At 47.1% G+C, this 26,575-nt stretch overlaps 1 protein-coding gene and 1 long non-coding RNA gene across 2 annotated transcripts; one reads left to right on the plus strand and one right to left on the minus strand.

Annotated features, from left to right (window-relative positions):
* Window positions 1-1,769: 1,769 nt before the first annotated feature.
* On the minus strand, window positions 1,770-13,558 carry F3 (coagulation factor III, tissue factor). The gene is made up of 6 exons (XM_031033806.2): window positions 13,308-13,558; window positions 12,026-12,137; window positions 7,132-7,322; window positions 4,843-5,021; window positions 4,137-4,284; window positions 1,770-2,767 (listed from the first exon to the last, which is right to left on the minus strand). The coding sequence occupies exons 1-6, from the start codon at window positions 13,405-13,407 to the stop codon at window positions 2,631-2,633; spliced, it is 867 nt and encodes a 288-aa protein (XP_030889666.2). The 5' UTR covers window positions 13,408-13,558; the 3' UTR covers window positions 1,770-2,630.
* A 186-nt stretch (window positions 13,559-13,744) lies between these two features.
* LOC115942745 (uncharacterized) lies at window positions 13,745-15,219 on the plus strand. Its single transcript, XR_014144995.1, has 2 exons — window positions 13,745-13,930; window positions 14,228-15,219. It is a non-coding gene; the product is annotated as an uncharacterized LOC115942745 (long non-coding RNA).
* Window positions 15,220-26,575: the final 11,356 nt, after the last annotated feature.

A 26,575-nucleotide genomic window follows, 5' to 3' on the forward strand; every position in this document is an offset into this window, starting at 1 on the left:
AATGCCGTAATTAGTGCTGGAAGGGAAAGAACAGCCTGATAGAAACACGCACTCAGATGCCCTCTCTGGGACTTGTTCTCCACCCGCCCCGCCGCCGTTCCCCCATGTCGTGCACCAAGCCCTTTGTCCCGGGGAGCCCCGCCGGAGCAGGAATTCGAGGTAATGGCCGCGGCACACTCAGGGCAGGGCACGCCCCCACGCCACGCGGTCTCGGCGGTCTCGGCGGTCTCGGCGGTCTCGGCTGCCTCGGCGCTACAGGCACGCCCCCGTTCCCCGGCACAACGAAGCCTGCCTCTCCGGTGCTGATACCGATTGTTTGCGGCAAGCAAGCCAACAAAACGAACCCAGTACACCGTCGGTCTGTTTTCCTTTAGTTCTCCGAAGCTGCCACCTCTTTTCTCCTTTCAGGCTACCATTTTTCGGGGGACAGCGAAGGTTTGTTTTTCCCATCCTTCCAGAGAATGTGATGCTATGTCAAACATGTCATGTTTATAGAGTTTTATTGATAATGCTTGGAGTTCTTTGGCGCAGAGGAACAGAGCGGCTTGAAATGAACAGCGGGACAGTGAACTGCCTCGTCCCTTATTTTACTGCTTGCTCCGGGTGTCTGTGGGGGGCCCCTTCCAGATGGGTGTGCCATCTGGGTGCGCTTCCTAGCCGGCAGGGCCCGGCCTTTCGCAGGGCGGAGCAAACATGGCTGTGGCCCGGCTGGGTGCCGGGAGCCTCACCTCCATCTCTAGTTAGAATCCTCTTCCAATACTCCTGTGAGATCGACTGTTGCCGTGTTTTCTTTGTGTTTGAATGGTGGACTCCCTATTTCTATACTGTAGAGGGAGGTAATGCAGTCAGTTGGACTCAGCCGTGACTAAGAGCCTGCTGTCGCTGCCGCCTTCAAGGGGCCGTGAACACGAGCCAGACCCGGTCCTACCCACAAAGAGCTCTTAATTTAGCTTGCTTTTAATGAACCCCAGAGACTCCACTTCTCTCTCTGCCTATCTTAAATTCCCCTTTCATCCCGTTTTCTTTCAAGATAATAGCCCAAAGAATTTTTCCTTTCTCCTCTCCAGCCTTCATCTGCAACTCGAACTAATGCCCATGGGAAGAAGTCACCCCCTCTAAATCTGCAGTCGGCTGTATAATTTTCTCCCTTCCTGGGACACCATGTAACCCTGCCATTGCCGTGTGACTGGTGGTGCCCTGCCCCAGTAGGCAGAGTACTGTCAGGTGTGGTCAGGTACTCTGCCTGGGGCAGTGACGGGTGAGCGGAAGTTCTAAGACGCGGCTCAGAGCTCCAAGACGTGGCTTCTTTTTTTTAAGATTTTATTTATTTGACAGAGGGAGACACAGCGAGAGCAGGAACACAAGCAGGGGGAGTGGGAGAGGGAGAAGCAGGCTTCCTGCCCAGCAGGGAGCCTGATGCGGGGCTCGATCCCAGGACCCTGAGATCATAACCTGAGCCGAAGGTAGACGCTCAACGACTGAGCCACCCAGGCGCCCCTCCAACACATAGCTTCTGTTACTACTAGGTTTTTGCTTTTCCCTCTGCCCTGACCCAAATAGAGTCTTCCCCTTGGGTTCGGGTTCTAGAATGAGAACATAATTAGGAAGAGCGGCAGTCAACTCGCAGCCACCAAACTAATGTAAGTGAGAATTCAAGATAATGCTGTGAGCCACTGAGAAGTTTTGGGTCATTTGTTCCTGCAGCAGAGCCAACTAATACAAAGACCAAATCATAAATAATAAAATGGAAGATATAATAAATACAATAGTCACAATTCCCAGTCACCTTTATTTATATAAAAGTATATTAAATAAATTATCTCAATATATACAAACAGAACATTACTTCTATAAATAGAATATCCCCATGTATAAAACCTTTTAGAAAATTATATAAATATATACAAAATTGACCATAAAAGCTTGCAGTACCTTAAATCATCACCTCTACGTGGTCTGTATAGTAGTCTTATAAAAATATAGTCAGCTGTCAAGTGCTTAATCCATAGCATTTGAGTCAGTTAAAGTGCTAAACTGTAAGGCGCTTTAGGAATGTGCCCCAAAACAGAAGTCTTCTGCATTTAACACATTCATATAAAAGTTTGCCAATTGTTTTGAAACTCCAAAAGGACTCAAAAAAGAAGAACCTAAACACCATATATCACAAAAGACTGTTCTATGTTAGAAAAGTCCACCCAATTTCCATTTTACTCTCCCACATGATTTGTAGTCAGCTTCTCAAAAGTTTTCTAAAAATCCACCCCAGGATTTTTTTTTAAAGGCTTTTGTTCATTTGTTTTTGATTAGACGTTCTGGTTTCATTTGGGGTGTAGAATATACGTTCTAACACATGATATGTGCAAAAGGTGCCATAGTGTTAAAATAGAAATTTTAAAAACTTGGAACTGGTTGTACCGTTGGTTACATTCCAAAGTGTCTAATGCTGTCGTGGAAACCAGAATGCTAATTGTGAGAGCAGGTCAGCTCAAGAGCTTTCTTTGAGCCCAAGAATCTCCATGCTCCAAATACTCCTTTGTGTTTCCATATATATATTCTGTTGTCTTAAAAGTTCTTGGTCACAGTGCAACATACACACTCGGTCGCGGGCGGCTGCTCCCGGGGCACGAGCTTTAGGCGGCGCTGAGCGGGGAGCTCTCCTTCCCGCTCGGCCGCGTGCGCGCCTTCCTGCACTTGTATAGGGTCACAGACAGGATGATGGTGAGGATGATGGCCACAAGCACCACAATTACAATGATGAGGAGCATTTCTGAAAAACAAAAGGTACCAGTCAACCTCAACTTCGAGAGCTTGAATCCCTTTGATCAGGGGGCGGAACGGAGGCCATAACCCCAAATGACGCCAAATGACGCTCTTGCGTCATTTGAAATTTCTTTCCTCCACTCTTTCCACCGCAACACATTTTGATTAGGAAAGAACAGGTCAAACCCTCGATGTTTTAAGGCAGTTGACGGTGGTGAACATCATTTAATGGGCTGTTTAATAAACTGGATAATGTCCACAGCCTGGAAACGGTACACGTAAGTGGGAGTAGGGGCTAAAAATAATGCCGGGCTTGGTGGCCAGGATTATAATTGTAGAAGACGAACAATCAGTGCAAAGAGTGAGACACAGAGTAATGGCAGGGTTCGGGTGAAGGACAGATGATAACTGGCTGGAGCAGCAGGAAGGCTTCCCAGTGGATGTGGCATAGGAAATGGCTCTCAAAGGTCACATTTCAGTAGAGGGAGAAGAGGCAGGGAAGCAGTGATCTGGGCGTGTATGAACACAGAGAGGCAGTGGAACTCCAGCTGGCTTGAGGAAGATGGATGTGAGGACTGGGGGTCTGATGGTGCAGAGGAGTGCAGGACCCAAGGGAGGGAGAACCCTTTTCTTCCCTGCTTCTGTCATGGTCAATCAATAGGAGAGAATTTACTTAAAAGTGTTTCTAAATTTTCAAATCTTGCCTTAGCAAGGAGCTATCCTGTGACCCTTTTGTTCCCTGAATGTCCTCAGAGTCCTTTCCCTATAAAGCCTGGAGGGAGACTCAGGCTTTCAGCTTCACTGGATGAGTCTGAAGCCCCCGCAATACTTCCAGTTAAGAATCACTCCTCACAGGGGGTCTGGGCCCCGGGTGTGCACATACCTGCACGAGGGACTATCTGATAGACTCAGTCTCTTCCCTTCACGGGTTAGACTTCAGTCCTCTGTGACAACGAAACGACCGATAGCAGGTGTTCACAAATGTCTAGTGGGTGCTGCTACAGCTGGTCCAGACACTCCCCCATAACGCCCAGCATCAGAATTTAAGTATGAAAAAATCTCCAGAGAAATCTGTGATTTGATGCTAAATCCTAAACATGCACCGTGTGTCCAGTGCTCAGCAGAGAGCTTGGCACACGGTAGGGGCTCAAGAAAACACAAGCTAGTACAAGGGAACAACACAGAAGCATTTCCAAATGCCTAAAATTGTGGAGAGTACTCCCAAACAACACAACACAACACAAACAACAACAACAAGAAGCCTGTTTCCCCCTGAACAAAAGTCCATCTTGGTTCTGAGGGTGGAGCCACTCCTCTGGAAGGTATCCGTGCCTCCCAGGTGAATGCTGGGCAGAGCCACTCATCTCTGAACATACCTTTCTTGTGGTGCGTGCACTCAATGGAACTTTCTGGACTCTTCCGGTTAGACTTCCGTGATTGAATCACTGCTTGAACACTGAAACAGTAGCTTTCTCCCTCATCCACATCAATCAAAAACTCATTAGTGTTTGTCTTGGCTGTTTTCTGTTAAGAGATGAAGAGTTCTGATTTCATCTGGGCTCAGAGTGAATTCTTTCCCTGTTACTAAGTCACTGTGGAAGTAAAAGCCTGCAAGGACACACCTGACGTAGAAAGGATTAGAAGTGACTTAGCTGCTCTGTTCCCTCTGGTAACTGCTAAGGATGCTCCTTCCAAGACCAAAAATGACCAATTTAGGCACATCTAACCCAATTTAGCTCCTCTAGAAGATATTTGCCATAAAAGAAAAAAGGAATGAAGCATTCATCATTGAATGGAAAACGGATTTTGTCTCTGGGATCCTCCAGAGAGGAAGAAATGGGAGAGCTGGTGGGAGCCTTAGAGATGACCCGGTCCAGTCCTTGGCCGAGGAGCCTGCGGATCCGAGGGGCCCCGCCCGGAGTCACAGGTAGAACCGGGACAGCAGGTCCCCCTCCCCCTCTGCCACGCTGCTCTCTCAACCACCCCATTCTGGCATGTTTGAACTGAGGGAAGAAGTGGGCTGTAAAGTCAAGGAGTCACAACTTAAAACCAGTCATTAAAAACAAACGAAAGAATCCTCACCTTTCCCGTACTTGATGCTTTCCAGTAATAAAGTGTGTAACTTAAGTTCTTGCCAAAAACATCCTGGAGGCTTAGGAAGGTGCCGTTCCTCCTGACTAAGGTGGGTGCGTCTTGTATGGTCACGTTCAGTTTTGTCCCAACTTGTTTGAAACTCTGGATTGTTGGCAGTCCAAGCTTTGCTAAAACACAGAGAATGAGCTCCGTTGGAACCAAAGAATCCTATACCAAGTGGAATTCCATTTAGTTATCCCAGTTAAGGACAGCCCGGTCATCCCTCATGTAAGAGCTGCACAGAATGGGCTCCCCGGCAGCCGGGTGCTAAGCGGCTCCGGAGTGGAACCCCCAGACTTCCCAGGGCAGTGTCGTCTCGGGGCAAATATAATGGAACCACAGATGTCATTTTAAATTTCCTTGTCGTCACATCAGAAAATGTAAAAAGGAACAGCTGAAATTACTTTTAATAATACATTTTGTTTAGCCCCCAATAGCTCAAATATTCTCATTTAACTTGTAATCAATATAAAAATTTTTGGAGATACTTTTCAAAAGCCAGGATGTCTTTTAGACTTACAGCGTTAGCTATATTTCAACGGCTCCGTAGCCATCTGTGGCTAGTGGCTGTCATATTAAACGGTACAGTTGTGTAAGGTTCCATATTTTCGATACAATAAATTAGGGGTTGTGGGGAAGACCAGGCTATGTCCTTGGTACCTCAGGGAACCAGTGTTAACCACTGCGTCTCTGCAATGGCCCAGCTCTCTGCTCTGCTTAGGCTGTGTGGCTGCAGAATAAACCCCCGTAATTCAACACAAATTTCACATAAGTGGGTGTGCGTGCGTGTGTGTGTGAGCACAGGCAAAATTAGTATGTAAAATATTTTTTTCTTTCTTCTTTAAAGATTTTATTTATTTATTTGACACACACACACACACACAGAGCACATGCACAAGCAGGGAGAGTGGCAGAGGGAAAAGCAGGCTTCCCACGGAGCAGGGAGCCTGATGCGGGGCTCGATCCCGGGACCCTGGGATCATGACCTGAGCCGAAGGCAGATGCTTAATGACTGAGCCACCCAGGCGCCCCTATAAAATATTTTCTATCTTACACCAAGAAGGGATTTGAAGTGGCTTACAAAAAACTCAAGAACTATAAAAGGAAATCATGAGGATCTGACCAAAGGGGCATGAGTAACACAGGCCCCGCACGGTCCCTGAGGGGTGGTCGTGGCTGAGCACCTGTGAGAGACACACACGTGAGGGCCACACAGGAGTCTGAAGACAGGCTCTGGCAAACGGGGGCTCGGGGAAGGCAGAGAGGCTCACTCGGGGGTTAGGTTGCTTCCTATTTCCATCCTCAATGTAGACAGCGGAGGGGAAAGGTGGTGGACTGCCCCTCAGCCTCTCACCATCCCTGCCAGCAGAGAGCATTCTCCCTCACTGGGCGCTCAGAGCATCAATACAAAAGCACTGGATAAAAAACATAACCCTTTCATTCTAACCTTTCGTTCTAATTCTTCTTGAAAGGGCAGCTGATTTCACTCTCTTCAATGTGCTACGTTCGTTTATTAAAAATACCTAGCTCAGAACTATAGTCCTGACCAAGGGAAAAAAATTTTTTTTATATCTCCTACTTGGCTGGAATCCTCTGCATTCCCTTTTTAGGTGCTAGGGTCAGCTTACTGGGGCAAAAGCTGGGGAGGGAAGCATTCCTCATTTTCCAAGCTGGCATGAAGGAGGCAGGCTGGGAGCGGGCCAGGCAAGAGCCAGCACATCACGGGACTCCGATCATGGTCGGGTTATTTAAAAAGGTCAGTAAGCCTGATTGTGGACTCAGAGGGAAACTGGACCTACCCCACGGATTTGTGACTATTTGTGAAAACCCTAACCTGGGACTTCTGGTCTCACGATAGGGAAGAAAATATTCAGGAGATTTATGTGCATCTGTCATATATAATCTCCTAAATAAATCTGGGGGAAATGCTGAAGCTCCAGCTTTGGTGGAGTGCACCCCCCCTCCCCCGCCAGCCCCTCCATCCAGCCAGTTGCTGCGAGGGCCTGGGGACAGACCAGTGGAGAAAGTTTCATGATGGCACTGTTAGCAACAGCGAAGTTTACATTCTGTGAACCTCCGACCACACCAGGAATGAGCCAAGAGGGCCATGGCCCTTACGAGGTTCTGAGAGAGAGGATCTGTGCACGGATGCACAGTCTTTATGTAATAGCCCCAAGAGTCACAAGCTCACAAAAATATTCGGGCCAAGACTGAAAGGTTATTACAGAGAGTACTTACTCTCCGTGTAAGGTGTGAAATCTGGGGAGTTTGAAAATGGAGGCTCCCCAGAGTAATCGGTGGAATCAGCTGGGTAGGACAAGACCCGCGCCTCGTAGGTCTGATTCACGTCATTCACAATCTCATCGGTGAGGTCACACTCTGTATCTGTGGTGTAGAAGCATTTGCTCTTCCAATTTCCAAGTCTAGGGCTAAAGGAAGGAAGAGGAAGGAAGAGGAATGAAACATTAGGATCTCATCCCTGGCAGCTTGCTTTCTGGCCGTGGTACTGTGTTCCACCAACAGCCCCCGCACGTGGTGGGAGCAGGCAGCGGCTCAGCAGAGTGAAGTCCTCGCGGCAACCTGGGGCTGGCTCTGTAATGACGCACTTGTCACAGATAAGGCTACGGAGGCGAGGTGAGAAGGGTGACCAGCTCCAAGTCCCACAGCAGTTTGCCTGCTGGGTCTGTGCTCTCAACCATTTGTTAAATCTTTTTTTTTTTTTAAAGATTTCCTTTATTTGAGAGAGAGAGAGAGCACGAGGTGGGGAGGGAAGGGGAGAGGGAGAAGCAGAGGGAGAAGCAGACTCCCCGCTGAGCAGGGAGCCCAACCGGGGACCCCAAGACCGTGACCTAAGCCGAAGGCAGATGCTCGACTGACTGAGCCACCCAGTCTTCCTTAAAATGTAGACAATTTGTTACGGTCACATGGGAGAGAGAACTGCTTTTTCCCATCAAGACCCAATTATTTGTTATAGTCTACTTATTGTATCATTCTATAGCACACTTATTTTTTTTTTTTTAAGATTTTATTTCTTTTAGGGGCACCTGGGTGGCTCAGTCGTTAAGCGTCTGCCTTCGGCTCAGGTCATGATCCCAGGGTCCTGGGATCGAGCCCCACATGGGGCTCTCTGCACTGCGGGAAGCCTGCTTCTCCCTCTCCCACTCCCCCTGCTTGTGTTCCCTCTCTCGTTGTCTCTCTCTCTGTCAAATAAATAAATAAAAATCTTCAAAAAAAAAGATTTTATTTCTTTTAGAGGGAGAGAGCATGAGTAGGGGGAGGGGCAAAGGGAGAGGGAGCGAATCCTAAGTAGACTCCACATGGAGCACAGAGCTTGATGCGGGGCTCGATCTCATGACCCTGAGATCATGACGTGTGCTGAAATCAAGAGTCAGACACTCCACTGACTGAGCCACCCAGGAGTCCCTATGACACACTTATTTTATCACATTTTATATTCTATGTGGAATATAGCCAATGTAGCAATAATAGAATCTATATAACCGGGCGCCTGGGTGGCTCAGTCGGTTAAGCGACTGCCTTCGGCTCGGGTCATGATCCCAGGGTCCTGGGATCGAGCCCCGCATCGGGCTCCCTGCTCCGCGGGAAGCCTGCTTCTCCCTCTCCCGCTCCCCCTGCTTGTGTTCCTGCTCTCGCTGTGACTCTCTCTGTCAAATAAATAAATAAAATCTTTAAAAAAAAAAAATAGAATCTATATAACCATATATTCTATATATTACATTTGATTGTGACCATTACTGGTGTGGTTATTTTTCACTGAATCCACCATATGCCAGGTACCGTACAGGGCCCTTTACACAGGTTACCTCATTTGATATAATCCTTCCAAGAAGGTATTGGATCTTTTTTACATATAAGGACACAAACTCAGAGCCACTAAGTACCTTGTACAAGGTCACATAGCTAATGAGGTGAGAGCTGCGTCTGTCCGTCCCATTCTATGACACGCCTCCCTCACTTCTACAAGATGTGAATATAGCGCACCAAAGATCATCACATTACAATACAGGTAGGACCTGTCTGACAGTCTGAGAGACCAAGAGGCTGAGACAGATCTTTCTTCTGCAAGACATCACTGAAGAGGAAATAATTTAAGGAACTGCTAAACATGAAATTCTTCTAAAGAACCGAAACATTTGTAGATGAATGTCCCTGCCACTGGATCCACACACTTCTGTCCCACATAAATTGACAGCCACACTGCTCTTTCCTTCAGCATCACAGACCACCACAGGGCTTTGCCCATCGTTCAAGACCATGCTCCAATCCTGCTTTCTCCAGGAATCTCCAGATCTGCTTTCTCAGAATTGGAGTCCCCCTTCCCTGTACCCCAGCATCGACATCTCCACTGAAACACTTACTGCGAACTTGGTACCAGGGTCCATGCCCTTGTGGCCCACCCACCCTTAAGCAGCAGGGCTAAACGGAGGGCTCAAGTAGCCAGGCCTTGCTGAGTGTTAGGTTGTTTGCACGTGCAGGTTGAATCAGGGGGAAAACAAGCTGCCATATGGATTCAACTGTCTCAGTTCACGCATAAGAGCCATAAGTACATATTTAAAAAAAAAAAAATCTGAACTAAATATCCGGGCTAAGAGGGTATGGGCAAACATAACTCTTTGTCCTAAAATCCACAAACTGAGATGGATACAGAAATATTTTAGTTTCTTAAATTTCTCTAATTTTCTGTGATAAATGTAGAGAGGCAGTCTTAATTCCAGAATGACCAAAACGCATTTTTTAATAATTGTATCACTTCTATTCTAAAAAGTGAGTGAGAAATGATGATTCTTCTCCATTGCTATGGCACACACATTGTTCAGATTAACAGGAGAAAGCCTGCTGGGCTCTGTGGCCTCTTCCCACCTGAGAGATAGGTATTCGATTCCTCCCAGCTCACACATAGAAATCACAGTACTCTCTGGTGAAATTTAGCACAAGTGCCTAGATCCCTGAAAGTAGTAAAGTCTTGTGAAAAGGTAATGAAGGGGTTCTGTACTCAGTTCCTCTAAATGCTATTGTCAGCAGTAACACTTTAAAAGGCTTCAAGCTTCCTCTAGGTATTGCAAAACCTCCCGGTTTGGAAATAATAAATATCCTACTTGAATTACTAAGAAATCCCAACAGAAGCCAGATTCACTAATCTAGAAGCAGGCTGTTTTCTAGAAGCTTTGGAAGTTTAGTGTTAGAATTCGGAATATTTCCATAGAATCAATATTACAGGTGTTGGCTGGGCGGTAAGGCTTGAGCCAATAGCATTTCCCAACGACCACTGAAAACTTCCCATGGCGGGCAAATGCAGTTGGAGCTCCAACTAGGGGCTCCAGGCACAGCAGTGGTACCCTGGGAGTGGGGACAGGCTGGTAGCGAGGGTGGGTGGGTGAAGAAGAGCAGCAGGTTAGAATGCTTTCTCTAGGGACGGAAAGCCAGGAAGGAAGAAGGCCCACAGAGGGGATGGCCTTCCTTCCTCCTCCCAACAAGCTTTGGGGCCTCATATCAGACTAGGGCAGACCCACCTAAGCAGGTGGTGGTGTGAGGTACTGCGGAGACCCTGGTTCCAGACCTGGCTGGGCACTCACTATCAGGGCAGTCACGAACGATTAAATCCCTTACCTTCCCTGGGCAAGTTTCCTCTTCTCCAATAGGACTGCCATGGTCCTTGTTACCCAGGAATCGTATTTACCCATGGGGAGGCTGAAGAAGAGTGCGGGGGTGGGGGGCTGCCCACACGTCCTCTAGCGCAGGGGCAAGAGCGTGGGGAGGTCACTCTCTTGGCAGGAACCCCTCATCCCCAGCTGCAGGCACCCACAAGACCCAGCTCTGCTAGGATGTGTTACTGAAACAGAAGCAGCCTTGGAAAGTCCGAGAACTTAGAGCTCACCGAGGCTTATGTTTAAAAATCAGGTCGGTCGTAAACGTTTCCACATATTCACCAAACATAAGATCGAATATATTTAGGAGTAAGCATTCCTCCTGAAATCCTATTTTCATTATCCAGAATGAAGATGGTTTACTAAGGTAAACTTCAGTTCTGTATCAGAGGAATTAATTACTAATTCTCAATTAGTGGAAGCTGAATGGACAAGTTGGATCATAACCAAAATTATTACCTGGGGTTCTGAAACTCCTGTCGCTCTCTCTCTATAACTATATACACAGCATGTACACACACAAGTTCTCTTCCCTGTTTACCAAGAGTCGTCGTGAAGTTCATTTTGAAAAACAAGAACATCCACCTCACAGGCCCACTCCGTCCTTAGGAGCTGTGTTCCTAATACCGTATAAAAGGCTTGGCACAAGCTAAAGCAAAAGAGCAAAACACCTTGAATTTTTGGCCAGTGATTCTATTGTGCCTTTATTCAATTAGCTCTCCTCTGTTTAATAAGATCTCTAGCAAGCCTCCTAGAACATCTCAGAAACCATAAACTCACCAAGAATATGGTGAAAAGCATCAAGGAAGATAGGCGGCAGGCGTCCGACCCTCAGATTGAAAATGCCGACCTACCAGCTCTCGGAGGGAGCTGTCGGTCAGAGAGGAGGGTGTCCGAGCAGTGCAGCCCTCCCAACCCGCTGTACAGACAGAGGAGTATTTCTTCTGGGCTTTAGTGAGTCACGAATTTGACCCCCTCCGAGATCATGCATGCAACCGAATTTTCAATCAGTGTCCAAAGACGAGTGGATCAAACACTGCTTTAGGGCAATGTATACATTGGGACTCCTCCCCGCTTCCTCTACACGTTAGATCCGGCTCACAGTCTAGACGGCGAGGAAAAAGACGTGCGTGCTTGGATGACATTAGCCTCCATCCAGGAAAACATCTTCCCAGGCTGCCACAGGCGGCTCAAGAAGGTTCGCCTACCCCCAGTTTAGACCCCACTTCGGAATTTTCCCATCTGTGTCCAAAAACAAGTGAAACATTCTATCAGTTGAAGCTGTGGCCACGTTGCAGGCTTCAGGAAGTAAGGCCCTGGTCTGCAAAAGACCAGGAATGCCCTCTGTCATCTGCTAAATACTCTCATCCATTGGCCAGCTTTAAAGACATTTGTATTCAGCACAGGGAAATGGAAACATTAAAAACTTTAATTTTCTTTTTCTTTTTCTTTTGTACCTAGCTTACCTTATCTGAACAGTGTAGACATGATTGATGGGTTTGGGTTCCCACTCCAAAATTGTCTTGAAATTAGTTGATTTCCAAGTTAAGTTATATGCTACTACTACCTCTGTAGTCCCTTTAAACAACAGAGAAACAGCTATCATTACATGGGCTCAGCACACGATTTCACCTTGATGGTATAAAACATCTTCCATCCCCCCAACATCACCATTAACCTCATATTAATTTTTTTTCCAACCACAAAAGCTTCATTACTGAATTATCAAGACAAAAAAAAATTTCAAGTTTTTAATTTTCTTAGTTAAGGTCTCTGAACTTCCTCATGGCAAGATCGATCTTGTAATCTAAGAAAAGAGGCAAGGATCTCGAAATCCTTGTTTGAAATTATTCACGGTGGGGGAGGGGGTTGGTGGGAAGCCCTGAGATAACTTGACCTGGAAACACAGCTCAGGAGCCTTCAGCCTCCTGCGATGTCTAAGGCGCAGCCCAGGAAGTGTAGGACTCAGAGGTTCAACTCACCAGGGAAGGCCGGGTAAGAAGGGTTTTGGGTAAGTTATGGAGAGGGGCAGATCCCACGCGTGTGAGAGAGGTTAGGCCTGTACACCATAAGAAAGCCAAATCTTGACTTTTCCCATTTTTATCTAACATGTCTCTATATAGAAACCTCCGGAAAGCTAGGCAGAAGTGTGGCCTGTCACACCGTCGGATGTGTTCCGTTAGGATGCGTTATTATGAAGGTGCGCTTTGCCAGTACTCAGCGGGTCACAGTCTCTGCCCTGCCCCACACACATTATAAGCATATGGGGCATGCACAATGTGGTGTCTGCTTCAATCCAAGCGACTTTTTGCAACAGGATTGCCTCTAACTCAATCTAAAACAAAGACGTCCAAGAAAAGACCACAAGGGCCTCTCTTTATCAAGGAAAGTGGACGTGCAATGAAGGATAATATCCAAACACGGCACGCTGACCAGGACAGGTGCGGATCCGTGTCCACCACCTTCAAGGTTGCAGATTACTGGGAAACACTTTCCCTAAACTCAAAGCGGGAGCCACAAATCCCTGTACGCCATTCCGACGGACTCCGGACTAAGCTTCTCCAGCAGAAGGGGCCGCGGACCACTACCCTTCCTCCCCCGCCTGCGCGCCTCGGGGGCCGGGTTGGTTCGGACTCCGCTGCGTGAGAGCGGCCGCGTCAGGCGGGTGCGGGGGCACCTCCCGGCAGCAGGGCGAGCCCCCTTCTCCCGACCGCGCGCCGCTGGGTTTCGGGGGCGGGTGCCACTCACCTGAGGCTCCGGCCACCTGCAGGAGGACCCAGCCAAGCAGGAGCATCCGAGCGACGGCGGCCTCGGGGCAGGGCACCCGGGGCCAGGTGGGGGTCTCCATGTCCACGAGCTGGCGGCGAGGTCGGGAGGATTCCGTTGCGCCCCGAAGAGTAGGGAGGTTGCGCCGGAGGCGCCGATGGGCAGCGTGCGAGAGCGGGAAGGGGTGCGGGGAAACCCGAGTCTGGGGGAGCCCGCGCCGGGGCGCGCTTTAAAGAGTTGCGCGGCCGCCCGCGCCTCCGCCGGCCCCCGGCTCGCCCCCGCCGCTCCTCCCCACTCCCGCCCCCGGCCCGGTCACTGGCCGTCGCGGTGGGCGGCCCCCGGCCAGTCCCCTCCCCTGTCCCGCCTCCTCCGGGGAGGAAACTCCGAGGGGTGATTCACCGTGATTCAATTGCGCCGCCGAGCGCGACGCTTCCCTGCGGCCCCGGCGGCTCCAGGTGCGGCGGGGAACCGGGTTCCCCGGCCTCCCGGCCCCCTGACCCCTGACCCCCGGGCCACCCAGGCCGGCGACCCCGACGTCCGGCCTGAGTGGGCGGGTCTGTGGGGAAGAAGGCGGGGACGCTTTGGAAGGAGTTCTCGAGGTGGAGGCAAGGATTCTCCCGTACCGTTCGGTTACGGTGCTGTCCCGGCCGGGAGCGGCAGCACTTACAAGTTGAACGGCCCGGAGCGGCTCCGGGCTCGCTGGGGCCGCCGAGAGCATTGCCCCGGCGCTCCGGGCACGGGGGGTACGGGTGGGGGGCCCGAGCCTCGGAATCTGCGCCCAAGTAGCTGACGGTGAGCACCGCTCACCCGCGGTTCGGCCGCGAAGGCCTTCCCACCTCACCCGGCCGTTAGCGAGGTTTGCAACCTGTAAAGGTGGTGCAAATGCAGGTGTCTGCCCACAGGTCCGGAGGTCAGTTAGCCCAGGCTCAGCCCAGCCCAGCTCGGGGTAGTGACTGAGGAAGAGCTCCCCCAGTCCGGCGGTTTGCCCTTGGGAGAATTCCAGCATGACATCTGCAGCCCTGTGGTTCCAGAAAGGATGGTTCTCACGCTGAAGAAGACATTCGTGGGACTGAGTTACTTCCGCCCAAGTGTAAAGAAACCAAAAATGAAATTTAAAAATATCATCAGACTTTTTTTTTGTGTGTGTGCCTGTCATAAGCATTGGGCTTTTTGAATCTATTTCTGGCTTCCTCTTTGGGCTTTCCTGTAAAATTGTCAGGCAAGAGAATGTTAATTCTTATTCTAAGTGGCACTGTACAAGGTCTTGTCAAAGTACCTGCCATCATTCCGTTTTTATTACTCTGTAGTTGCCTCCAAGACAGACTGGACGGGTTTTAGGGAGAGAGCAGAGTCTCCTACTTTTTTTCTAGGGAAGTCAGCCTTGCCTTTTAGTACATACTGCATACACATTTCCATATAACATTATGGAATAAGCCATAGCAATACACTCATTTTAAAGGAAATAAAACCCTGCAGAATTTTTTTTCTCCCTGTGTCTGAACTGAAATAGCACATCCAGGTTTAGCTCTTGTCCACCTTTCCTGGAAGCTGAAATCTGCACTTGCTGGTTTCCTCTTTGAGCTCTCTTCCAGCTCTAAAACCCACGGAATTTATATTTGCAAAACGAGACCATGCAAGCCTCCTTTTTGTAGTCTCCGGGCCTGAGTCATTTTCCCTAACAGATCTTTAGCCAGCCTGGGATGTGATTCTTTGCACTGGAGTTGAAGGTACCTAGAAGAAAATGTTACACTTGCTTTCCAAGACCCAGGGAGTTGTTGCTTTGTCTACAGAGTAATTGGTTCCATTTGGAAACACTGACTGTCCTGAAATCATAAAGGGCTTTAAGTGATGTCAGGGTCAGCAATTTGGCAAGAAAAATATGTTTAACGTTAGATGGTGACACAAAAAGTGATGTAAAGATTGATAAATTAGATAAATACTTATTTTACATATTCACTAAAATGATCAGATAGGGAAGAGAGGAATTGGTTGGGTTGTTACGGAGGTTTTTGAGTAAATATAGAATTGCATTCTTTAGAATTGTGCTCTCTCTCTGTCTCTCTGAGTTGAAGATACCTGTTTGATGGACTGACCATGACATGCCTAACCTTGTATTTTTTTTTTTTTGGCATGGAACAAAATTTATTAATAAAAAAACATTCTTTCATATCCAATCCAAAATGCTGACAGGAAATCATTCAAACAATTAAAATCAGGACAGTAAGTAGGAGTGCTGATACATATAATAGGAAAGGGACTCCTTATCTTATTCTGTATACCCAAAGTCTAGAGAGAACTCAGCATCAGGGCGATAATTCAACTATTTACTGAATGAATGGGTTTCTGTTCACCAAGTTAGTGCATATGTCAAGTATAAGGAGCTATAGAAATTGGGAATTAGGGGATGCTTACATAAAATGATACCATATTAAAACTTTAAAATTATATGTGTTATATTCATGAGGCCATACATTAAAAGTTTTCATTTTAAATGACTTTTTTGTTACTAAAACAATATCCACAACTTACATTTATGATTTACATATTTTGTCAACATTGTATGTACAGAATAATATTTACTGTCCATCAAAATGGAAGTTGACAGACTGTTTGATAAACCTTACGTTTATAAAGATAGTTTTGTGCTGAAAATAGTAATCCTGTTTAAGGTTTGAACTGGAAGTTTTTTCTTTAAAATTTTGCTTTTTAAAATACGTGCTTTGGGGACACCTGGGTGGCTCAGTCGGTTAAGTGTCTGCCTTCGGCTCAGGTCATGATCCCAGGGTCCTGGAATTGAGTCCCCCGCATCGGGTTCTCTGCTCCGCGGGGAGGCTGCTTCTCCCTCTGCCTCTGTCTCTCATGAATAAATAAATAAAATCTTTAAAAAATAAAAAAATAAAATAAAATAAAATACATGCTTTGTGATAACTTATTTAGTAAAGCTTCCTGTAAACTATTTTAGACAGCTAATGGAATTTTTGAATGACGAGGATAATAAATTTCATTGTACAGGCTTTCCACTATTTAATTTCAGTCTAAATGTTAACTGTTGGACTAGTACATGATTATTTTCATAAAATGCACACTCATGACTGCCAATTTTTCCATGACTAATTATACCCTGCCAGATGTTTTTTAAGTTCTGCTAAGTCATATTTTCTTTTTCCAGAACTCTATGTTCCCCCTCCGAAGTCCCTCTGGCCTTTTTTCATAGTTTGCTTTTTACCTGAATTTGGGGCAAAATGGATTCACTGCTCTTTTTACCATTTTTATATGAATATAATAGTTTTATGTAAATTACTCTCAAGTTCACCTATCCTAAAGCTTTACCTATCCCCTTCCTGGGGAGATATACATTTTGTGCAATTTATTCTAAAAAGTCAGGAAGCCTTTCCATGCAAGAACAGCCTCCTCATATGACTGAAAATCTTCTGAATCACCCTGGAATCCAGGCTGTTAGAAAAATGCTAACCAGTCCCCAAACTTCCACATTTGTTTCCTGCTGTTCAGCCACCTCTCCTCCTGCTTACATTTTCTGGCTGTAGCAAGAATCACTAATGACTACTTAGACAGATGGACCTTGCTGTCAAGTAATACCATGCGACCCATGATGGATTTGCATTTTCTTACCAATCTGAGCATTATGGAACACTCACTGCCCAGCACTAGACAGAAAAATTTCAATGACAAATTTTGCCTTTTGAATACCAATGAAAATAGTTGGCTGCATGCACAGCTCCCAAAAAGGTGTTCATTGATTCAAATGTATTAAAAACCTACTATGTGCTGGTAATTGTGCAAAGGGTTGAGAGATGTAAAGAAAAAAATCCAGTCCTTATTGCCCCAAGGAGCTCTAGGGGGAAGAAAGATGACAAACACACAGTTGAAATCAAGTGAAGAACTAGATGAAACCAAGTCAGTGCAGTTAGTGGGGGGTACAGAGGAAGGGCTGCAACGCTGCCCAGTCATTTCCAGACTCCTCATCAACCACAGTGCATCACTGTTTATGCAAAAGCAACGTGACCTCTCCTACATGGATCCGTGTGCGCACGCGTCAAGGAATAACCATCGGGATATTTCTGCTGGAGAACGGTGCGTTCCGCAAACTGCAAGCATTTTCTACACCTACTGCAGAGCATTGTTGAGTGCCTATGGATGAGTAAATGAATTAAGTAAGCCTGGGTTTATGACCCAATCTTACGTCCATGTATTGGGAGTAGAAGGAAGCATAGTTGTGGAAAGAAAGTCTCTGAGGTCAGAAGACCAGATCTGCATTGTGAGGCTGGCCGTGGGCTCCTCATCCCTAGAAGGATGTCTGTGAGGTCCCCTCCAGCCCTCTGATACTCTAAGATCTAATCATAAAGGGACTGGTCAGGCCAGCCTGATTATCATTATAGTTTAGGAATGTTTCACGCTTCTCAGAATCCTCAGGATACATCATGTAGGAGGGAGCTTTGGTAACCGCTAAGCTCAAGGTCACTGAAGGAAGTTAAAAAAAAACAAACGTAAGAGTAGGGAATAATTTTAACAATCAATTTGTTTCTGTGCAATAAATATCAACAGTAAAACTTTAGGAATGTACTCTTAACAGTGCCAAGTGCCAGTGATCTAGAAATCGTCTGGCTACAGTCTGATCGACGGTGATAACACAGAGATATTATTTACTATAGCCAGTCTGCTTCCTCTTTTTCTTGAAAGTAGTAATGATTTTTTAGCATTTTTCAAACTCTGAAGAATGTAATTACTTTTTTTTAAAGATTTATTTATTTATTTGACAGAGAGCGCACAAGCAGGGGGAGCGGCAGGCAGAGGGAGAGGGAGAAGCAGGCTCCCCACTGAGCAGGGAGCCTGGTGCAGGACTCCATCCCAGGACCCTGGGATCATGACCTGAGCCGAAGGCAGATGCTTAACTGACTGAGCCACCCAGGCATGCCCCTGGCCCTTGATTTTAAGAACTGTATTTGTCTTACATCTCCTTTATGGATTTGTTAACCAAGATCTTGCCTTCTATAGACTAATAAATACTTACTGAGGGGTTACCATGTGCAGGGCAACATACCAGGAACTGTCTTGTGCGTCCTTTTGCTGAAATACCTTGCAAGCTAGTCAGAGAGCTGAGGCAAATGTGTAAGCTTCCAGGAGAAGGTGGGATAAGTGAAGTGGGACCTGTTGCCATGTCTCTCACTAGTAGATGGAGGGTTCTGTGCCAGCAGAGGCTGCTTTATCTTTACTAATATCCCCAGTGCCTGGCACAGTGCCTGGCATGTAGTATGTCCTCCACACCCATAAAGCCTTGTTTAAAGACAGAGAAGGGATTTGGGACCTCCAAAGAGAGAATTTACTTTTCACTGGGGCAATGAGAGAAGGTTCCCTGGAGGAAAGCACTGTCTGAGCTGGACCACAGGGAAATGGCTGAGAGGAGAAAGGATGAGCCAAGGGCTGGGGCCCGTGCGAGCAGAACGTTGGCTCATGGGCAGCTCTGTGGGCTCCACCAGGAAGTCTGGACTTGATTCAGCAGCAGTACCTTAAGAAACTTACTCTTCTGGTCATGGTTTGTCAGAAGAATTGAGTCAGGGGGTGCAGTAGGAAGCTAGGCCCCTAACCTGCATGGCGGCCGAGGAATGGAAAGGAAGGACAGCTGCAGGAAACAGTACGAAGGAAGAAGCTGTGGGACTCAGTGACTGGTTGTGGCTGGGGGTAGGAAGGAGACGGAGGGGTAAGGTTTTGGGGCAGAGAAAGGTGGCAGCACAGGTTAAGATAGAGCCTGGAAGAGAAGGTTGGCAGCTCAGAAACTGTCAATTTTACACATGTTGAAGGTGAGGGGGCAGTGGACCGCTAAGAGAAATGCCCAGCACGAAGAGTTGGAAACGAAGCACCAAGGCTTGGGAAGAGATTGAGGCTAGAGCTAGAAATTGGGAGACATTTGCCTAGAGGTTTGCTCAAAGATGTAAAAGTAGACAAGGTCTCTGAAGGAGGGTCTATAGTGACAGCAAATGCCGTAGCAAGCAACAGCAACCTGCTCAGCCTGGCTCCAATCAAAGGGGCATGTGTAAGTCTATGAGTCTGGAAGCTCATAGCCTGGTGGAAGGGCTACAGAAACCAGGGCCTCTGAGCCTGGGTCTCTCTCTTGCCCTTGCCTGTTCTTTCTCCCATGTCTCATTGAAGCTGGTCTCCATTTGTGTCTGCACGCGGACTCTGCATGGCAGGGCACAGAGGACATTCTCCCTGCTCCATCATACCGGGGTCCAGTCGTCATTCAGGGGAAGGACTTTGACTATCCCTCTTTGGGGCACATGCCCATCCTTTGGCCAATCACCATTGCCAGAGGAATATCAGGCCTGGCCATGTGTCCCTCCTGGGGCCAGGGAGTGGGTCTGCTCCTGGAAGGAGCAGATGGAGAAAGTTAGCAGTCAGACAGAAACAGTAGCTACCAGTGGGCCCAGGACTGTGACTGGAGGAGGAAGATGACAGGGAAAAAAGTAGAGGAAAGTCCAGAGAGCTGGGATAGGACAGATGGACCCTAATACTACAGAAGGAGAGTTTTCATAAGAAAGAAGGGGTCATGGCAGCCTAGAGTGAGCAGAAGACCAGCTATGTATGTAATTTTAATGGGTGCTAAAACACCCAATTCCTAAAATTAACTTGGCTACCAATCTTGCCAAGTTTCTCACTTCTTTGGGTGGAAGCTAGAAAGAGCCGCACAGTTGAGTAGAAGAGAGACACATTAGGTTTTCTCAGTCATTCAGATCAATTCAACAAACATTTGTTGCCGACTCCCCGCCCCCTCCCCACCTTGTGCGAGGCACGAGGTTAGGTGCTGGGGACACAAAAATAAAGGAGATGTGTTCTTGCTCCGAAGATTATGTGATGAAGGACCACATGAGACAAACGATAAAGCACGGTATGTGCTGTGTCCGTTAATCCCAGGAAGGTTTACGGAGCACCTGCTGTGTACTTCACTTGTGCTGGGTACCTGGGGGGTCCAGCCTTTCACCTGGTCAGTGGCCAGAATCCCGTACTCATCCTTCTACCACAATCATTGCCCCGTTTTGAAGTTAATCGTGAGGTCATTGTCTTCTGCCCCGGTCTAAGCATCATGCGGGCGGGCATGTGTCTGCCTTGGTCCCGTGCTGAAAGCCAGAACCTCTAACGCTTAGATGCTATTGTCAAATAGTTGCCAAATGAGAGAACGACAAACTATACGTAGCCCTGACATGAGGCTGTTTTCTGAGAATCCAGGAAATCTGCAAAATGACATGTTCTCTCTACTTTAGCCTTTAGCTGATGCCATGCTGCCAGTGGAAAAGCAAATGATCGTTAGGAAGCTTTCAGCAGCTTTCAGGAGCTGTCTGTTTCTATTATTCATGGCCAGTCAAAATAGCCAGAAAATACTAGTCTAGCAGCCTCTAGGTATTAACTTGTTCAATCCTCACCACAGTCCTGTGAGAGGTAGGTAGAATTTAATGCACATGAGTTAACCCAGAGCGCAGAGAGGTTAATTCACTCACCCAGGGTTGCGCAGCTGGGAGGTGACAGAGCTGGGATTCGAACACAGGCAGTTAGCTCCAGGGCACACCTCCACAACCACTGTATCAGCATGCCACCTGTCACAGGGATGGCATTAAGGTGTGCACATTTCCCACTGCACGGATCTAAGCCCCTTTTCCTTTTTCCCCAGGGTTTCCTGACTTGTGAAGCTGGCCCTCTCTGGGGTTCCTGGCTTCGAAATAAGGGGGAATTTCCAATAGGAAGCCAAGACAAAACCAGCCCTTAGTTGAGAATAAAGGGCTCCTTCTTTTGCTTTGTTTCTAACTCATTTAGTCCTTAATGTTTTTTGACAACCAGATTTTTTTTCTCTCCGGAGCAGGAAAAAAAAAGGAGACCCTGGCCTAAAAATGCCTTATTTTCCCCCCGACAACATGAAACAAATGCTCCTCCATATTTCCGTTATTCATTAAGAAATAGGGGACATGATTATAATGACTAAACTAGAGTTTAGGTTAGGGCAGCCCTTCTGACTCACTTCTTGCTTATGCCATAATTGAACCGATGAGCTAGTTGAATCCAGAATCACTTCCACTGATTTATCAACTTTCCACATGCCTTTCCTCATGTGTCAATTCACATCCTAATTGCCATCGTGATACACATGTCGAGGCTCAAGATGGGACTTGTCACAGAGTCACTTACATTTCCACCGGTCTATGTGTGCGATGATCCTTGGGAGCCCAGAAGGGATGCTCGGGCAGTTGAGCTCCCTCCTACGGGACGGAGGGGCCATCTCCACCACTGACCTGACTCTTCCGTGGTCCCTCACTTCCCCACACCTACTGCAGGTTGCCTCATGCTAACCTGTGAGCCTGCCTCTGGAAGCAGGTGAGGTGGCATCAATGCCTGGGTAACTGGGGCCTTTCTTAGCTGAACAGCTACTACCTTGGTGCCTTTCCTATCTGGTCCCTTCCACGTCACCTTTAAAGCATCTTGGAAAAATGATGGTATCTGAGAACCCATCCCGGAAGCCGATCCCAGGAAAAGTCACCACGGACTCTCCTGCCTCTCCTTGGACACGTTTATATCGTTTGGCAGTCAGGTTCCAGGAATCACTAAGGGTGTCCACAAGACAGAAATGCCACAGGGCAGCAGGAGTTGAGTGAGACAGCGTGTGCGATGTTAGGGATTATGTGGGAAGATAGGGAGAACTCAGCGTTTTGTAATAGGGAGGAGTCTGGATCTGACCATGTGACATGAACCCCAGGTTCCCCGCAGCCGCCTCTGAGCCCTCCAAGAGGTACTTCGGGGTATGTGAGCACCTTGTCCCATAGCCGAAGAAGTCACTTTGCCTCTTTTTACGTGGGGCAGAAAATTATAACTGGCGATATGACTAATGCTACCAGGCAGTCCTCAAAGACTCTGATTCGCAGTTGCTGTTTAGCCCAGCGGGATAGGGATGGTTACCACACCATCAGGCAGTGATGGGCACCAAGAACACCGCGTGTGGGAAAGATGCCATTTCTGCGGGTCTTCCACAGAGAGTTCCGCCCACGCTGGATTACCCCAGAGAGCTGCTTCCTACAGTGTAGCCTCAGTTCGGGCCACCATGCGCTCTCCTGATAGTATCTGGTGCCTCTCCAGATAGTGTCCACTTATCTCTGCCTCTGCTTTGGTCTCTAACCATGGTATGCTGGATCTGACACAGGCTCCAAGAAAATCTGGTCCCGGATCTCTGACCAGGAACTCTGTGGCGCTGAGGAAGGGTGCATGCGGGCTCCTTGCTTCCTTCTGTGCCTGCGACCTGTTGGGCAAGGCACTACTTCTTTAAGTCAGCATTTCAAAGAGAAGATTAAGAACAAGTTAAGCCTTTAGTTCAAATAGTTCAGTTAATCCAAGAGCAAAGTGCACTGGGTTTTGAGGCCATGTGGAATAGCCAAGTCTTAAAATCAAAAGTGGTCGTGGAAAAGGGGCGCCTACTCCTTCCACTAGGAGGGAGAAGTTTATGTGGTGAGTGTGTGTGTGTGTGTGTGTGCACAAGCCATTTGATTTCTCAGGGTTTTCATTTTCCTATCTGTAAAATGGGCACAATGAATCAGTGTACCAGATCTCATATTCTTTGTTTTGCTACCTTAGAGACAGACATGTGGACCAGAGCTTATTTTCATAGCTGCTCTATGCTTCTTGTATCAAGTAGTTACTATTTCCAATTTTTAAAAGGATTTTAAATGGACATTTATCTTCTTCTAAGGATAATAGTTTATAGTTTCTGCGAACATACCTCCTAAACTGATTTAGTTCAAAGCATCCAATGGTTCCAGACCTAAACTGGTTGTGGGATTTTGAGACCAAGTTCAGACCCACCATTTCTTTGTCACTGGCAATCACTCAGATATTAAGACCATTTACCTGTGGGTCTGCATGTTTTATTTTAACATTGGCGCATGCAATATTATGGTGATCACAGTCTTAGACATGCTGTTGGTGCACAATGGATGTGCAACACTTGGAGCAAGGAAGTTAACCAGGTACACCTGTAGGGCACATCACCCAGAGGGGGCTGGGTGGGTGATGCCCTGGAGGAAGGCTTGGTGGCAGCTGATGGCGCGACAAGCTTTGCACCTGCTCCTCAGTGTCCAGCTCTTCCAAGGTCAGCGGGGAGGTGCCTTCTGAGAAGGGCTTTTGGGGGAAGAGAACTTGAGAGTGAGGCACAGAACAATTTTCTGAGATTCTCCTCTGGGCCTCTTAAGACTCTTCTGGGCAAACTCACTGGATTCTCCCTTCAACTAAGAGCTCCTGAGACCTCAATTCTTCAAAGCCTTCTTGATGACACTGGACAAGTCGGTGGTTTCTCCCCGGTACCCACCTCTGAACACTCCCATCTTCACTAAGGGCCACCCAAATGAGTAGGTTTTCTCTTGCCTGAACACTTCCTAAATAAGAAATTGTTTTACCAGCATTGATGAACTTTTCTGTCTAGATCATCATGATTTAGTCACAATAACCATGTACTAGGATGATCTTAATTTTCTTCTGACGAAAATCCTGAAACGCAGGTACTGTAATTTCCTCCTTGAGAAAAGGGAGGCGTAGCTAGGCTTAAGGAACTTGGTTAGGAACACACACTGGGCTGGGGCAGAGCTCGGGGCTGAAACCAGATTGTTTAGTTCCAGAGCGTGTACACTTGACCATGACCCAGCCTGCTGGCACCTCATATTGAGCACTCACTGTGCACCAGCTTGGGGCACTAGGAAGGTTGTGATGTTCCCCCTGCCCTCAATGGGGCCTAGGGATATGAAGGCTATAAGGTAGTGACACTTTGCTGAGTCCGTGACCCAGGAAGAGCAAAAAGTGCTGCAGAGCCCCCGAGAAAGGAGTCGTTGGTTCTTGGTGGGGAACTATTTTATCTTCTTGATCTCACCTGGCCAACTTGAATTTTTGTGTATTAAAAGGATGACTCAGACTTTGAAAACTAGGAAAAGTACCTTTACTCAAAAACAGGAAAAAAAAAAGAAGATTTTATGGTTTTAAATAAAATTTCTCCTTATTTGCATCCCCTGGTGAGTGGCAGGCAGTTTTGGATGCCCTTCTGTTCATTTATTTATTTATTAATTATTATTATTATTATTTATTTACTTTTTTTAGTATATGTGCTGCCGAAGCGAGCACTATTTATTTACTTTTTTTAACTTTTTTCTTGTGTTATGTATTCCACCTAGGGGTGAATTCAGCTTCCTTCAACAGCTAACTTCACTGCTTCCCAAGGCATTAACCTTGATATAAAATTTTCTAATTAGTGCTGAGGAGGATGGTGGGCAAGCTCTGAAGCCGTTCCTACCCGCCCAAAGCTGTTAAACTACTCCAGCAGCTTCCATCAGCAAGCCAGAGAAACAAACCAACCAAAAATCCACCCAGCTTCAAGTTTATCCCTTTAAGTTGCCCTTTAAGGATGAATGTATAAGGTGGACTGGGTTGCTCTAGCCAATGACAGCAGTGACACTGTGTTGAGCGTGTAGACAAAGCCCCAAACTTCAGTGATGTCTCCAGGTGTTGAAAGGAACAAAACCCCTTAGTTGAGAGTCATGATGAAAATGCTACTTAGAAACGCGTCTAAGCGGCCGAACTTTGTTTCCTAGACAAATTCACGGAGAATGAGGCAGCAGGAAGCCATGGGTGGGGTGGGTGAGCAGCTCTGCCCTGGGTCAGAACGGAGGAGAGGTGTTTCGTGGGCAATCCGGCTGAGTTCCAGACTGCAAGTCTGGGTGAGGGTGGGGGTTAGGGAAGCCCTCCTGCCCCCCCCCCCCCAGCAGGACTCCAGCAGCCCTCATCCTTTCTGGAGAACACAAACAGATTGAGGGCACTGTACAAATTGCTACAAGATACCCAACATCCTGTGGCTGAGTAAACAGGCATGGCGAGCTAAGGCCTTGATTATGCTTAAAAATTTAACTTCTCAAGACAAACAGATATTTAGGGAAGCAGAGATTCTACACCAAGGATGTCCAGGTTTGGACATGACTTATTCTCTCTCTCTCTTTTTTTAAAGATTTTATTTATTCATTTGAGAGAGAGAGAGGGAGAGTGCTTGAGCAGGGGGAGGGTCAGAGGGAGAGGGAGAAGCAAGCTCTCCGATGAGCAAGGAGCCTGATGCGGGGCTCGATCCCAGGACCCTGGGACCATGACCTGAGCCGAAGGCAGACGCTTAACCGATTGAGCCACGCAAGCGCCGCGACTTATTCTCTCTTATGAAACAGAAACTTCTAAGATAACAACAGTACTGTCCCAGGAGAGCATAATACCAGGAGAGACAAGAATCTTAAATAAGGAATGGAGTCTTCATTTTTCCTTATCAGAGGAACACATTAAAAAAAAAAAAAGAAGATTTGCAATGTAAGAAATCTTGTTCAGATGTATTTTTCCTCCTAATAATTAATAAATCAAAAAATAAATTATAGTACCGGACTAGTTAAATTACTTAGGTGTATTTTTGCCAGGCATTAATATAAAAGGAGGAAATTAGACTCAGATACACTGGTCTCCACTACTTGCCCCCCTCCAGATGGGAAGAGAAGGGCTCTGAGGCCTCCCTGGCCCCTCGGGACTGTTGGAACTTCTTCGGGCCCCAGCAGAGCAGCTCAAGGGCCCGTCTCATGCGTGTCTGGCTGGTCCAGGGAGTTTACTCAGCTGCTTTCCTGCTTCAACTTATTTCTTCTTTTTAGTCATTTTTTAAAAATTAAGACTTTTTTTTTTTTAAGATTTTATTTATTTATTTGACAGAGAGCGAGAGCACAAGCAGAGGGAACAGCGGAGGGAGAGGGAGAAGCAGGCTTTCTGCTGAGCAGGGAGCCCAATATGGGGCTCGAAGGCAGCCACTTAACTGACTGATCCACCCAGGCACCCCAAGACTTTATTTTTTTTAAAAAGACCAGTTTTAGGCCATTTGGATGTCTTCTTTGGAAAAATGTCTGTTCATGTCTTCTGCCCATTTCTTGATTGGACCATTTGTTCTTTGGGTGTTGAGTTTGATAAGTTCTTTATAGATTTTGGATACTAGCCCTTTATCTGATATGTCAGGGTTGCTGGAGTGGTGGAGGGTGGGACAGATGGGGTGGCTGGGTGATAGACATTGGGGAGGGTATGTGCTATGGTGAGCGCTGTGAATTGTGTAAGACTGTTGAATCACAGACCTATACCTCTGAAACAAATAATACATTATATATTAAAAAAAAAAAAAGATAGCAGGAAGGGAAAAATGAAGGGGG

This window comes from Leptonychotes weddellii, chromosome 4 (assembly GCF_054177405.1).
Source record: "Leptonychotes weddellii isolate Sample4059 chromosome 4, ASM5417740v2, whole genome shotgun sequence".
Classification (NCBI taxonomy): Eukaryota; Metazoa; Chordata; class Mammalia; order Carnivora; family Phocidae; genus Leptonychotes; species Leptonychotes weddellii.